Source organism: Rhinatrema bivittatum, chromosome 9 (genome assembly GCF_901001135.1).
Source record: "Rhinatrema bivittatum chromosome 9, aRhiBiv1.1, whole genome shotgun sequence".
Taxonomy (NCBI): Eukaryota; Metazoa; Chordata; class Amphibia; order Gymnophiona; family Rhinatrematidae; genus Rhinatrema; species Rhinatrema bivittatum.
In genome coordinates, this window is record NC_042623.1 from 44,225,711 (window position 1) to 44,240,344 (window position 14,634).

A 14,634-nucleotide genomic window follows, 5' to 3' on the forward strand; every position below is an offset into this window, starting at 1 on the left:
CAGATTCAGATCTCCCCAATAGGAGACGTGGAGAATTTAAATAAATTGACTGACTACCTAGAAAGTTCAGTGTTTGAAGTTGTTGAAAGATCTGTTCTCTTTGTCACTTTCTTTTCTGAATATGATGGGGGGCTTTTTATGAGGAATTACTTTAAAAATATGAATGTTTCTTGTCTTGGAGGTACAATCCACATATTTCCTGATTTGTCCAGAGCGACTCAACTTCGTAGGAAAAAGTTTCTTGAGTTGCGCCCTGAGGCAGTGGCTAAGGGTGCAAATTTTATGCTGCGATACCCAGCAAAATGTGTTATAAAATACTCTGGCAATACTTTTGTATTTTACAATCCAGAACAACTTAGTGTGTTCTTGAGCACCAGAGAACAAACTTCTACCAGTTAAATGCGTGTATAGAGGGAAGTACAATATGGTTTCAGGGTAGGATAAAAAAAAATGGTGAAATATTACTTTGTAATTCTCCCTCTGTGATTTACTTATTTTTCCCCCTCCAAATGTTACCGCTTATATAAAATGGGAATAAGAATACCACTGTTTTAAGAAACGATTATTGTTATTATTTCATTTAATATTACTTATGTGTAATTCCCAAGGTTTCTATGCAAAGAGGTTCTTTGTTTTGTAATGAAAAACTTCATGAATAAAAAATTAAAAAAAATAAAAGATTTGATGATTTACACCCGTAAAAGCCGACAAGTACCAAGGAAAATACATGAGTTAAATTTTCTCATGTAAATGTTTAAAATTAGGAGCACAAATACAAGCACGTAGACGTGTGCCGGGTATCTGGATAAATTTTGACTTATCTGGATGTTTTAAAAAGCGCTTCTTAGCTGGATAAGTAAGATAGCCGGATAAGTCTTTAAATGCTAATAATCCGGCTATCTTATCCAGTTAAGTAGCACTTTTCTTTTGCTTATCTAGCTATCTTACTTAGGGCAGGATTCATCATTCCTCGCGGAATGATGAATCCTGCGAAAAAGGGGGCGGGGGGACAGGCCTGCGAAAGGCCGCAGCCGTACACACCGCGGCGGTGCGATTTCACCGGCTGCGGTGGGACCGGCTGCAGCCTTTCACAGCGAATAGCGATACCGTAAAAGGTGTAGTATTTGCCGTGCTACTGCCGGCAATAATGTTCCTCACATTATCACGGGCAGCGGTGCCGTGGCCGATTCCTCCTCCTTCCCGCCCCCTAATTTGCATTATATCGCATGTGAAAAGGCCCTTTTCGCATGCGATATGGCCTTATTGCGTACATTAGGGCCTTATCATGTGCAATAAGGCTTTAGTAAATAACCCCCTTAGCTGGTTAAGTCTTAACAATGCTGCTTAGCCAGATAAGTAGTGTTTTTGAGACTTTTTTGTCTTTTCTGCCACTTAGCCAGATAAATCAACACTTATTCGGCTATACTGAAAATACATGCTGTGTATCTTTTAGATATGTGAACATGTTGAGTAGATTTATGCATATTTTATATACTGTGCACATATTTACGCGCACGATATAAAATACATGTGCATGCCCACATATAAGCTGTGTGCTCATCCATGTTTTAAAATTAGCCTCCCTCTGCATAACCTGCCTTGTCATTCTTTACCAACCTGTATGTTGATAACTAGATGTCTCTCTTGTACATAGTGATTCTTTTTATTAATTTAACATTCCTGTGCATTTTTATTCTGGTATCGCTAATTAACTTTTCATTAATACATCATTTTATCACTTTCATTGGTTCAGTATGATGCTTGTCTAATGTGCTAAAAATGTAATAGATGAAATCTCAATATAATGCAGCCTTTCTGATCAGGAAACTGAAATTGATCAGGATTTTGGACCTGTGAATACATATTGTTTATCAAAAGCAATTTGTTTTCTCCAGTCCTTTTATTATTTGATAATTTAACATGTTAACCAGCAAAAGGTGAGTAATTGTTACCTGTAATATTTTATTTGGCACATAGTGTAAAATGTTTGACATTTTCAAAGGCAGTAGATGTTTGATTCATAAGTATTTTTGTTAAATGTCTCAGACAAGAGAAGAAAGGAAAATGGAAGCTATTCTTCAAGCTTTTGCCAGATTGGAGAAGAGGGAAAAAAGAAGAGAGCAGGCTTTGGAACGGATAAGCACAGCCAAAACTGAGGTCAAAACAGAAAGCAAAGACATACCTACTATTAATGAGACAGAGCTTATTCAGGTAATTGTTTCTAATTATTATATTTTGTTTTGGTAAAAAAAAAAATTGAAGTAAGCCTTAATTGAATATAAATTTCTACTGTTTTATGCTTTGGAAACTAGATAATGATTTATTCCTATCTTTCAGGCCTATCCTGTAAAGTGCGGCCGTGTTTACCCTGCTCCTAAGCCGCTTCTAACTCACGTTCCGGCCGCGTTAGCCCTTCCTGCGATCCCGAATCCCCTTTAACCTACTTCTACCGCGTCCTAAATTCCCCGGGTAACCCCTTCCGCCCGCGGCATGTATATTGCATGCAAACGAGCGAATTAGCTCAATATTGCATGCAAACGAGCCAATTAGCTATTCCTCTAGCATCCCGTAACCCGCGCTGTGACTAACGCTACCTTTCCTTGCCGTTTTGTCGCGTGTTTAACCTGCAAACTTACCGCCTACCCTGACCCAGGCGGTAGAGGCATGGGTAAGGGTAGGTGGCAAGCTTTCCCCCAGACCCCGCTCACCTGCCCCCGCCGCGATCATGGGTGCCGGTCTCCGTGGCAGCCCCAGTCCTCTCCCCTGCTCCCGAAGCCAAAAAAAAAAAGTGAAAAAAACGTTGCAGCCCCCCTCCGATGTCCGGACTGGGGCTGCCACGGAGACTGCAACGGCAAAGCGACTTTTCAGTGTCCCCCCTCCTCTCGGAGCAGGGCAGAAAAGCCGCCCTGCTCCGGGAGGAGGGGGGACACTGACAGCGCAGAAGCAACGGCGAAGACAGCGGCGAAACGACTTCTCAGTGTCCCCCCTCCTCTCGGAGCAGGGCGCGAAAAGCCGCCCTGCTCCGGGAGGAGGGGGGACACTGACAGCGGCGAAGCTTTCCCCCAGCCCGGACACCTGCAAAAAATTTAAAAACTTACTTTTTACAGCCATCTGCAGGAACACGATCTGGCTCCCGTTAGCTCCTCCCGAAGACAAAGATGGCCGCCTGCACGGGGAAAGCGTGCAATTGGCCACTCAAGACGTGACATCGTGACGTCACGTCTTCAGCGGCCAATTGTACGCTTTCCCGTGCAGGCGGCCATCTTTGTCTTCGGGAGGAGCTACGGAGCCAGGTCGTGTTCCTGCAGATGGCTGTAAAAAGTAAGTTTTGCTTGCGTCCAAAAGCGACTTACTTTGGGATCTGTCAAGATCCCAAAAGTAAGTCGCTTTTGGAAAAAAACCAAAATTGTCAATTTTGAAAAAAAAAAAATTGCTTTTCTTTTTTTTTTTAGTTTCGCCGCTCAGTTTCGTCGCTTTTCGGGTCCGGGGTTGGGGGTCCGGGTCGGATTCGGGCTTCGCCGGGTCGGGTTCGGGCTTTGCCGCTCAGTTTCGCCGCTGTCATCTCTTCTCCCCTCTCCCGGAGCAGGGCGCGAAAAGCAGCCTTGCTCCGGGAGGAGGGAGAACAGACTGACAGCGGTCCGGTTGGGGGTCCGGGTCGGGTTCGGGCTGGGGGAAAGCTTCGCCGCTGTCTCTTCTCCCCTCCTCCCGGAGCAAGGCTGCTTTTCGCGCCCTGCTTCGGGAGGAAGGGAGGGGGGACTGGCAGTCCCGACTTCTGGTATCTGTCATTTCCATTTGAAATGACAGATACCAGCGTGGCGTGAAGCCTTAGGCCCGCGCACCCAGGATCCTGTATAGGCGCTCTATCCAGTGTCCTGGGTTGCGCGGGCCTAAGGCTTTTCGGACGCGGCTTACATTTGCATATAATTAGGCTTCAGGATCGAGCGGTAGGTGAGCTGCACTGTGCGGGCGGTAACCGCGGGTGCCGTAGGCACTAACGCAGCTCTTCCTACCGCTCGGTACTGGATAGGCCTGTTTATGATAACAAATTAAGCTGTTCTCTAAAGTCAGGTGAATCACCTATCATACATGACATCGTTGCTCAGCACTAGTGGATAGTTCCCAGCTCTTTTTAGGAATTTCAGAAAAAAGCGCCTTGAGTGGCGCTCTCTCTCTCTCTCTCCCCCCAAGCGATGAATGGAGATTTGTGTGCCTTCCATTTCATGTTTGTGAGCTGTTTTTCACGTTCCAAACCAGTGTACCTCAGGGGTTTTTTTTGTTTGTGTGTGTGCTTTAGAACATAAGATATGCCATACTGGGTTAGACCAAGGGTCCATCAAGCCCAGTATCCTGTTTCCAACAATCACCAATCCCCTTTTTTTAGGCACATTTCACTAGAGCAAGAGCACATGTTTTCAATAGTGTGTCTGTCCATCAGTACACATGGTATAACTTGCAAACCACTAAACAGATATGGCTAAAATTCGACATGGGGGATCGATTTCAGAGGTGGACAACTCTATTTCTTGATGACCTTCTAACTGTTGGGGTTTTCAGGATAACTCTAATGAAATGTACTTGAGATTTCAGAGTTTTCAGGTGGGGCACCTGATTTTTGACCTCCCCTACCTGGTTCTTCAGTAAGGGAAGGCAGCTCATTGAGTATGCCTCAGGTACCTCCTGGTCTGGATACTTCTACATTTTCATGGGTAGAATTTTTCCAGGGATTGCAATCCTTTCTACAGGTGCAGTCCTCAGCCCTGTCCAATGCTCCCAGGTTAGAGTCGCAGGTGCAAACCTTGCCTGGACCTACTGGTAAGCACAGGAGTACTCCTAGAGCGGCAGCAGGACTACCCAGTAGAGATCCCAGTGGCATGGATGACTACACCGATCCGGATTCTCTTGAGGATGGTGAAATTCCTCCACGATAAGAGCCATATAGGACTACGCTACGGTTCTTCCATAGAGATGAACTGTCGGCCCTGATTTCCCAGACCTTGAAAATGCTGGGAGTCCCTGGGGCAGATTCCAGGTCTGAGCCAAAGAAAAATCCCATTTTGGTTTCTCTGCGTAAAACCTCTTGTTTTTTTCCCCTGTGATGGAGCCCATTCAAGAATTGATTGATGTTGAGTGGGGCGCCCTAGAGGCTAATTTCAAAGGAGGTTGGATTTTGGATGGCCTGTACCCTCTGGATCCGGTGGTGAGAGAGCATTTACGTTTTCTGAAGGTGGATACACTTGTATGTGCAGACTTCAAGCGGACCACTATCCCCATGGAGAGAGAAGATGCCTTGAAGGATGTACACGATAGGAGGATTAAAACTATCCTTAAGCAGGATTTGAAGCAGTGGCAGTGACTTCACAAATAGTTTCTTGTTGTTCCCTGGTGGTTCAATCCTGTTTACTTCTCTCTCAAGAGGTTGATGACTTTGAGGTCAATTCCAGGGTAGTTATGGAGCCAGCGGCTGCTGCCTTTGCAGAAGCAGGCTTTAATTTGGTCCGCACCTCAGCCAGAGGGGTGAGTTCGGTAATAGCGGCCAGGCGTCAGTTATGGCTGAGAAAATGGTAGGCCGATGCGACCTCCAAGGCTAACCTCATGAAATTGCCCTTTAAAGGTTTGCTTTTGTTTGGGAGCGAGTTCGAGAAACTGGCCAGTAAGTGGGGCGAATCACTGGTTCCTCGATTACCGGAGGATAAGAAGTATGAGAGGTCGTGCTAGGAGATCCAAGTGGTTTCAACCCTATAGAGGAGTGACCTTTCAGAAGACTCAACCTTTTAGTAGGTCTTGGTCCTTTCATCCCAAACAGCCCAGAAGGGGCGTGGGCTTGGGTAATGGATCCTCCTGAGCCTTCCAATGAAGGTTTGCCAATCCACCCCCAGGAGCAGAAGATAGGGGGTCTCCTTTCTCTCTTCTATCAGAGGTGGGTCAAGATCACATCGAATCAAAGGGTCCTGGAGGTGATATGAGAACGATATGCGATGGAGTTTCACAGTATTCCTCAGGACCTGTTCGTGGTCTCTCCATGCCACTCCTAACAGAAGAAGTAGGCAGTGGAGAATACATTAGCAAGCATCCTCAGTCTGAGGGCTGTGTTTCCGGTGCCCATGTTTCAAGAAAATGCGGCACAATATTCCGTTTATTTTGTTGTGCCCAAGAAAGAGGGATTCTTTCATCCCATCCATATACTTGTTTAATGGCGGCAACCGTGGAAGTGATACTGTGGGTGAGAGCGCATATGCGTCCTCTTCAGCACTCCCTGTTGTCTTGGTGGAACCCACAGTCTCTGGAATATTCAATTCGGCTCTATTTCCAATGGAGGTTTCTTCCCAACTGCAGTGGTGGCTTCAGCCGGATCATCTAAGGAAGGGAATTTCCCTAGTACCACCGAACTGGCTAGTACTGACAATGGATGCGAGCCTCTATGGTTGGGGAGCTCACTGTCAGGAGCTGACAGCGCAAGGGCACTGGGATGCAGAAGAATCTCTCTGGAACATCAATAGTTTGGAAGCCAGGGCAGTCCGGCTTGCATGTTTGCAGTTTGATGACAGACTGCAGGGTCAAGCGGTCCAGATGATAATGGTGGACAACACTATTGTGACTTACATAAATCAGCAGGGTGGTACCAAGAGCCAACAAGTGTCTCAGGAGATAGATCAACTTAATGGAATGGGCCGAACTACATCTCAGCCTCGCATATTGCAGGAAAAGACAATGTAAGAGCAGATTTTCTCAGCAGTGAATGTCTGGACCCAGGAGAATGGGCGCTATCAAACGAGGCATTTCAGCTGTTTCTGGATTGCTGGGGTCTCCCATTTCTAGACCTGCTAGCAACTTCTTGCAATGCAAAAGTCCCGCAATTCTTCATTCGCAGGAGAGATGATGCCTTGGTGCAGGAGTGGCTGAAAGACAAGTTGCTGTATGCCTTTCCTCCATGGCAGATGAGTCCGAAGGATTGAGTGCCATGGGAGGATGTGTTCTTAGTTGCTCCAGATTGGCCCAGGAGACCATAAGAACATAAGAAATTGCCATGCTGGGTCAGACCAATGGTCCATCAAGCCCAGCATCCTGTTTCCAACAGAGGCCAAAACCGGGCCACAAGAACCTGGCAATTACCCAAACACTAAGAAGATCCCATGCTACTGATGCAATTAATAGCAGTGGCTATTCCCTAAGTAAAATTGATTAATAGCCATTAATGGACTTCTCCTCCAAGAACTTATCCAAACCTTTTTTGAACCCAGCTACACTAACTGCACTAACCACATCCTCTGGCAACAAATTCCAGAGCTTTATTGTGCATTGAGTGAAAAAGAATTTTCTCCAATTAGTCTTAAATGTGCTACTTGCTAACTTCATGGAATGCCCCCTAGTCCTTCTATTATTCGAAAGTGAAAATAACCGAGTCACATCTACTCGTTCAAGACATCTCATGATCTTAAAGACCTCTATCATATCCCCCCTCAGCCGTCTCTTCTCCAAGCTGAACAGCCCTAACCTCTTCAGCCTTTCCTCATAGGGAAGCTGTTCCATCCCCTTTATTTATTTATTTATTTATTTATTTATTTATTTATTTATTTAACAGTTTTTTATACCGACCTTCATAGTAAATAACCATATCGGATCGGTTTACAGTTTAACAAAGGGAAAACTAGAGTAATTTATCATTTTGGTTGCCCTTCTCTGTACCTTCTCCATCGCAACTATATCTTTTTTGAGATGCGGCAACCAGAATTGTACACAGTATTCAAGGTGTGGTCTCACCATGGAGCGATATAGAGGCATTATGACATTTTCCGTTCTATTAACCATTCCCTTCCTAATAATTCCTAACATTCTATTTGCTTTTTTGACTGATGCAGCACACTGAGCTGACGATTTTAAAGTATTATCCACTATGATGCCTAGATCTTTTTCCTGGGTGGTAGTTCCTAATATGGAACCTAACATTGTGTAACTACAGCTAGGGTTATTTTTCCCTATATGCAACACCTTACACTTGTCTACATTAAATTTCATCTGCCATTTGGATGCCCAATCTTCAAGTCTTGCAAGGTCCTCCTGCAATGTATCACAGTCTGCTTGTGATTTAACTACTCTGAATAATTTTGTATCATCTGCAAATTTGATAACCTCACTCGTCGTATTCCTTTCCAGATTATTTATATATATATATATTGAAAAGCACCGGTCCAAGTACAGATCCCTGAGGTACTCCACTGTTTACCCTTTTCCACTGAGAAAATTGACCATTTAATCCTACTGTCTGTTTCCTGTCTTTTAACCAGCTTGTAATTCACGAAAGGACATCGCCTCCTATCCCATGACTTTTTAGTTTTCGTAGAAGCCTCTCATGAGGGACTTTGTCAAACGCCTTCTGAAAATCCAAATACACTACATCTACCGGTTCACCTTTATCCACATGTTTATTAACCCCTTCAAAAAAATGAAGCAGGTTTGTTAGGCAAGACTTCCCTTGGGTAAATCCGTGTTGACTATGTTCCATTAAATCATGTCTTTCTATATGCTTAACAATTTTGTCTTGAGAATAGTTTCCACTATTTTTCCCGGCACTGAAGTCAGGCTCACTGGTCTATAGTTACCTGGATCGCCCCTGGAGCCTTTTTTAAATATTAGGGTTACATTGGCCACCCTCCAGTCTTCAGGTACAATGGATGATTTTAATGATAGGTTACAAATTTTAACTAATAGATCAGAAATTTCATTTTTTAGTTCCTTCAGAACCCTAGGATGCATACCATCCGGTCCAGGTGATTTGCTACTCTTTAGTTTGTCAATCTGGCCTACTACATCTTCCAGGTTCACAGTGATTTCATTCAGTTCGTCTGACTCATCACCCCTGAAAACCATCTCCGGAACTGGTATCTCCCCAACATCCTCATTAGTAAACACAGAGGCAAAGAATTAATTTAGTCTTTCTGCAATGGCCTTATCTTCCCTAAGAGCCCCTTTAACCCCTCTGTCATCTAATGGTCCAACCGACTCCCTCACAGGTTTCTTGCTTTGGATATATTTTAAAAAGTTTTTATTATGAGTTTTTGCCTCTATGGCCAATTTCATTTCAAATTCTCTCTTCGCCTGTCTTATCAATGTTTTACACTTAGCTTGACAATGCTTATGTTTTACACTTAGCTTGACAATGCTTATGTTTTATCCTATTTTCTTCAGATGGATCCTTCTTCCAGTTTTTGAAGGATTTTTTTTTGGCTAAAATAGCCTCTTTCACCTCACCTTTTAACCATGAGGTGGTAATGGTATGTGGATCTGCGGCAGCTCCTGGTGGAATCGCCCTTTCGTTTTCTGGCGCACAGGGATCTGTTATGACAGAGTCCTATTCTTCACGAAGATCCATGTCGATTATGATCCATTTCGTTATGGCCCTTTAAAGAGTATCCACTTGCAGAAACGTGGATACTCTGCAGCAGTGATTTCCACCTTGCTAGGAACTAGAAAGTTCCCCACTTCCTTGGCCTATGTGCAAGTTTGGCGAGTGTTTGAGGCCTGGTGTGAGGATCAAGGTATTCTTCCTTGTTTGGTCAAGATTCTGCTCATTTTAGAATTTTTTGCAGGATGGCTTGAACAAAGGCTTGGTACTTAATTCTTTATAGGTACAAGTAGCGGCTCTTGCCTGTTTCAGAAGTCAGGTGAATGGTAGATCCTTGGCTCATCCTGATGTGGCCCGTTTCCTGAATAGAGTGAAACATCTTTGTCCTCCTTTGCGGTTTCTGGTGCCCTTATGGAGTCTTAATTTGGTATTGGATTTCTTAGTGGGCTGTACATTTAGACCTCTACGTACTCTGTCCTTGTGGTTACTGACCTTGAAAACAGTGTTCCTTGTGGCAATTTGTTCTGTGTGTGGGGTTTCCAAACTGCAGGCCTTGTCTGGCTGGGAGCCATTTCTCCAGGAAACTTCAGGGGTAGTACAGCTGCGTACTGTTATTTCCTTTTTACTGAAGGTGGTCACTGAGTTTCACGTAAGAACATAAGAACATGCCATACTGAGTCAGACCAAGGGTCCATCAAGCCCAGCATCCTGTTTTCAACAGTGGCCAATCCAGGCCACAAGAACCTGGCAAGTACCCAAAAACTAAGTCTATTCCATGTTACCATTGCTAGTAATAGCAGTGGCTATTTTCTAAGTCAACTTAATAGCAGGTAATGGACTTCTCCTCCAAGAACTTATCCAATCCTTTTTTAAACACAGCTATACTAACTTCACTAACCACATCCTCTGGCAACAAATTCCAGAGTTTAATTGTGCGTTGAGTGAAAAAGAACTTTCTCCGATTAGTTTTAAATGTGCTACATGCTAACTTCATGGAGTGCCCCCTAGTCTTTCTATTATCCGAAAGAGTAAATAACCGATTCACAACTACCCGTTCTAGACCTCTCATGATTTTAAACCTCTATCATATCCCCCCTCAGCCGTCTCTTCTCCAAGCTGAAAAGTCCTAACCTCTTTAGACTTTCCTTATAGGATAGCTGTTCCATTCCCCTTATCATTTTGGTAGCCCTTCTCTGTACCTTCTCCATCGCAATTATATCTTTTTTGAGATGTGGCGACCAGAATTGTACACAGTATTCAAGGTGCGGTCTCACCATGGAGCGATACAGAGGCATTATGACATTTTCCGTTTTAATTCACCATTCCCTTTCTAATAATTCCCAACATTCTATTTGCTTTTTTGACTGCAGCAGCACACTGAACCGACGATTTCAATGTGTTATCCACTATGACGCCTAGATCTCTTTCTTGGGTAGTAGCACCTAATATGGAACCTAACATTGTGTAACTCTAAAATGGGTTATTTTTCCCTATATGCATCATCTTGCACTTATCCACATTAAATTTCATCTGCCATTTCCCTGCCATCTCTGGACAGAGATAGAGATGTAGAGGAGTGTCATCTGTTGCGGCGCTTGGATGTCAAGAGACATATTGCCAGGTGTCTAGAGGTTACTGAGCCTTTGCGGAAGTCAAATCGCCTGTTTGTCCTTCATGGCGGTACTAGATAGGGAGAGTCAGTTTCGCCAGCTATAATTGCTCGCTGGATTAAGGAGGTATCACGGCTGCATATATGGATGCTGGGAAGCAGTTACCTTGTCAGGTTAGGGCTCATTCTACTAGTGCTCAGGCAGTGTCCTGGGCAGAAGTTAGATTGTCTCCTGTCGACATTTGCCAAGCTGCGACGTGGTCTTCGTTACACACATTTTCCAGGTATTATTGTTTGGATGTTAAAGCCCTGGAAGACGCTGCCTTAGCACATGCGGTTTTGACTGGACCGCGGGCAGCCTCCTGCCCTATTCGGGAGTAGCTTGGGCACATCCCACTTGTTCTGGATTCATCTGACTGGACGCTAAGAAATGAGAAATTACTCTGTACCTGATAATTTCCTTTTCTTTAGGACAGTCAGATGAATCCAGCTTCCTTCCCTTTTCTACCGAATGATTGCACAATGATCCTCCTGTGTGCCTTCATGTTACAGGGATTACTGGTAAGTGTTTGTCCAGTCCCAAGACAAGTGTTAATTTCATTCTTGTCTGGGCTCAGTGCTCCCTATTGGCTGAGTATTGAAATGATTATCTGTTTTTATCAAGTTTTGTGCTGGTCTGTCCACAGTTGCTTTTAAAGAAAATACCGGCAGTCTGATGTCACTGCATGACTATATATACTGTGACACCAGTTTGTTCCGTCTCCATCTGTTAGTAAAGGTGCATAACCCACTTGTTCTAGATTCTTCTGACTGTCCTAAAGAAAAGAAAATTATCAGGTAATTAGAGCTCACTTCAGACTGCATGAGCCTACTCTGTGTTTTTTAATTGCAGAATGGCAAAGTTGTTGATGATTGGTATTGAAAGATTATTGGTCTTATTTCAGATATTATGCAAAGGGGTGGATTGATGTTGGAAATGGAATGTTATCGGGGAAGAGTGAGAGGCATGAGGACCTTTAAGAGTTTAAAGGTTACTGGACTTGATCCAACAGGTGGCTTTGTACCCATCTGGTTCAGTCTAGTGTGAGACTAAGGAATTGTCGTGTAACAACTATTTATTTGTGATTAATATAGTTGTTTGTCATCTTATTAATGAACAATTATTAAACTTTAATTTTGAAGCATGGGGTGGGGTATCTTTTACTGACATAGTGCAAGTCAGCGTTCTAACAGTTTCTTGTAGCTGAATCCTATATGTATTCACTAATATTTGCCATTCTATCTAGAACCAAATTATGGAGTGTTTTTCTGAACTGGCGTATTGTTTTTTAAAATTTAGATAAAGAGTGTAGTATTTGGTGGTCTCGATTTTAATTTCAACAACTGTCCACCATCTTGCATATGTGTGTATCTCACTAAAACTGCCATCACAATTTGCACCCAGACTTGCAGTCTCAGCTGGAAACCTGCACACAGTTCATAGTGACTGCATTATCCTCTGAGATGATCCTTTTGGAACAAGACTAAGACTCATTGGTAATAAAGTCTGGGGAAGCATACATTATCATTTTTCGTAAATGTTTAAAAGATGAATATTATAACACTGCATTCCTGAACATACCCAGATCAGTCCAGACAAGCGGGTTTTATTCATCCCTACCATCAGATGGAGGTAGAGAACAAAACTTTGGGCATGGCCACATATACGAGAGTGCCACCTGCAGTCCCTCAGTATTTCTCTACCTCCAGCAGATGGTAGAGGTGCTAACCCTGCAGTACTGACTGACTGGATATTTTAAGGAAAATTGCTCCCCGCTGTGACAAGCTCCTGCATAAGTGTCATCCCTCGGGTTGAGCCGGGCCCTGGCCAGCTTCATCCCGCAACCCCGGGACCCCTGACAGCCAGTGATCTGGTTCCCTCGGTGGGCCCGAAGCCCCTCTGCCTGCCCAGGACAGGGAAGTACCCTTACTTTTATTTTTGTGCTTTCCTGTGTGTCTGGGCCTTTAAATCTTTGTTGTAAAAAAAAAAAAAAAAGTCACTGGCTGCTGTCTGTTTTTGCAACAGCAGAAGCATGTGGCAGGCTGTGCGGCCTAGCAGGCTGAATGCAACAGTAGAAGCATGCGGCAGGCTGTGCGGCCTAGCAGGCTGAAATCCTCGGCGAGATCGTTAGGTGCAGGCCGGGCAGAAAGTGGGCGGATCAGGGGATCCATTTGGAGGAGGGTGGTCCCGGTCAAGGCAGATTCACTCTAGTGGGGGCTGGCTGTATTCCTAAATGAGCCGCATGGTTTTCAGTCGCAACAGCGGCCTGTTCACTGTGCCGGCGGGAAATTCTTGGGGCAGTGTGCCCTCTTCAGGGTTTGACAGCTGCTGTGTGGTGCGCCCCTCCCCCTCGTGATCTGGGCCTCGTGGAAGCGCGGCAAGCATAGGATTGCCTGTTTGGATTTTTATTTTGCCTTGCTTTATTTCTTGGTGCCTGTTATGACAGACAAGCAGCTTAGAGAGACCTGCAGGGCCTGTGGTAGCTCGTCAGTCGGCCTGAATGACCACCTCTGCACGGAGTGTGGGGGAGGGGGGGTCTGAAAGGCAAGCAAAGCCGCGGAGGCATTCTCGGACCGCAGTGGTGGCGCTGGGATCACAGGAGGGAGTGGCTATGGCCGCAGAAGTGGAGCTGGATAGGGGGCTTCTCCCTGGGGATCCGGGGGGTCCCCGCCGCTCCTGTTTCTCATGGTTCGACCTGGGGAAAAAGGTCCAGATGTCTCGGGCCCTAGCAGCCCCGGGGGGGCTTTCGCCCATATTCGTACTTTTACTGCACAAGGCCTTCCTGGCTAGGCAGGCAGGTAAGTGCAGTGTCACAGAAGGCCCGACGGGTTCGGCAAAGCGGGGGAAGTTCCTCCCTAAAGGTTCTGCGGGCTCGCAAACTCTGCCTCCCAAGGGACGGCTAGCGAGATTGGAATCGGATTCGGAAGATTCGGACGAGTCTAAGCAGGAGGATGAGGTCTGCTCGGAGGCCGATCAGGATAGGGACCCGATTGGGGTCCCCCTCTGGACCCAGGGGGTTCTAAACAGGGGACCTTGGAGGGTCCGGAGGCTGAAGGCAATGATCCGCGGGTGATCCAGCTTTTCAAGAAAGAGAAGCTTCGCCTGCTTATACCTCAGGTGTTGGAGGAGCTGGGGCTTAAGCTCACCCTGGAGGATTCAGATGCTTGAAGGGATTAATCCGTTTCTGGATGGCCTACGGAGACCCCCCAGCGCTTTCCCAATTCTGAAAAAAATCCAGAAATTGATCAACCGAGAGTGGGATTCCCCCGACTCGGGTCTGCAAGTTGGCAGAGTGATGTCCAAGCTTTATCCGCTTCTGCAGGCCCATCTGGACGTTCTCACGGTTCCGAAGGTGGATGCAGCAGTTTTGGCAGTCACTAAGAAGACCACTATTCCAGTGGCTGGAGCTTCCGCTCTGAAGGATGTTCAGGATCGGAAGTTGGATGTGCATCTCAAGCGATCTTTTGAGGTCCTGGGGCTCGGCCTGCGGGCGGCGGTATGTGCAAGTCTGATGCAGCAGGCCTATTTATGTTGGATCCAAAAGCCGCAGGAACAGTCTGCCTCCGGGACTCTTTCCCCAGTCCAGGCGGCCCGCCTGGAAGCAGGGGTTGCCTATGGCATGGATGCCTTGTATGGCCTGTTGAG

At 45.5% G+C, this 14,634-nt stretch overlaps 1 protein-coding gene across 1 annotated transcript in view; it reads left to right on the forward strand.

The window, feature by feature from the left end:
* The window catches only part of KMT2E (lysine methyltransferase 2E), a 607,980-nt gene that overhangs the window by 361,668 nt on the left and 231,678 nt on the right, over positions 1-14,634 (forward strand). Inside the window, 1 exon segment of the mRNA XM_029615154.1 lies at positions 2,047-2,211. Coding sequence (XP_029471014.1) covers positions 2,047-2,211 — 165 coding nt within the window.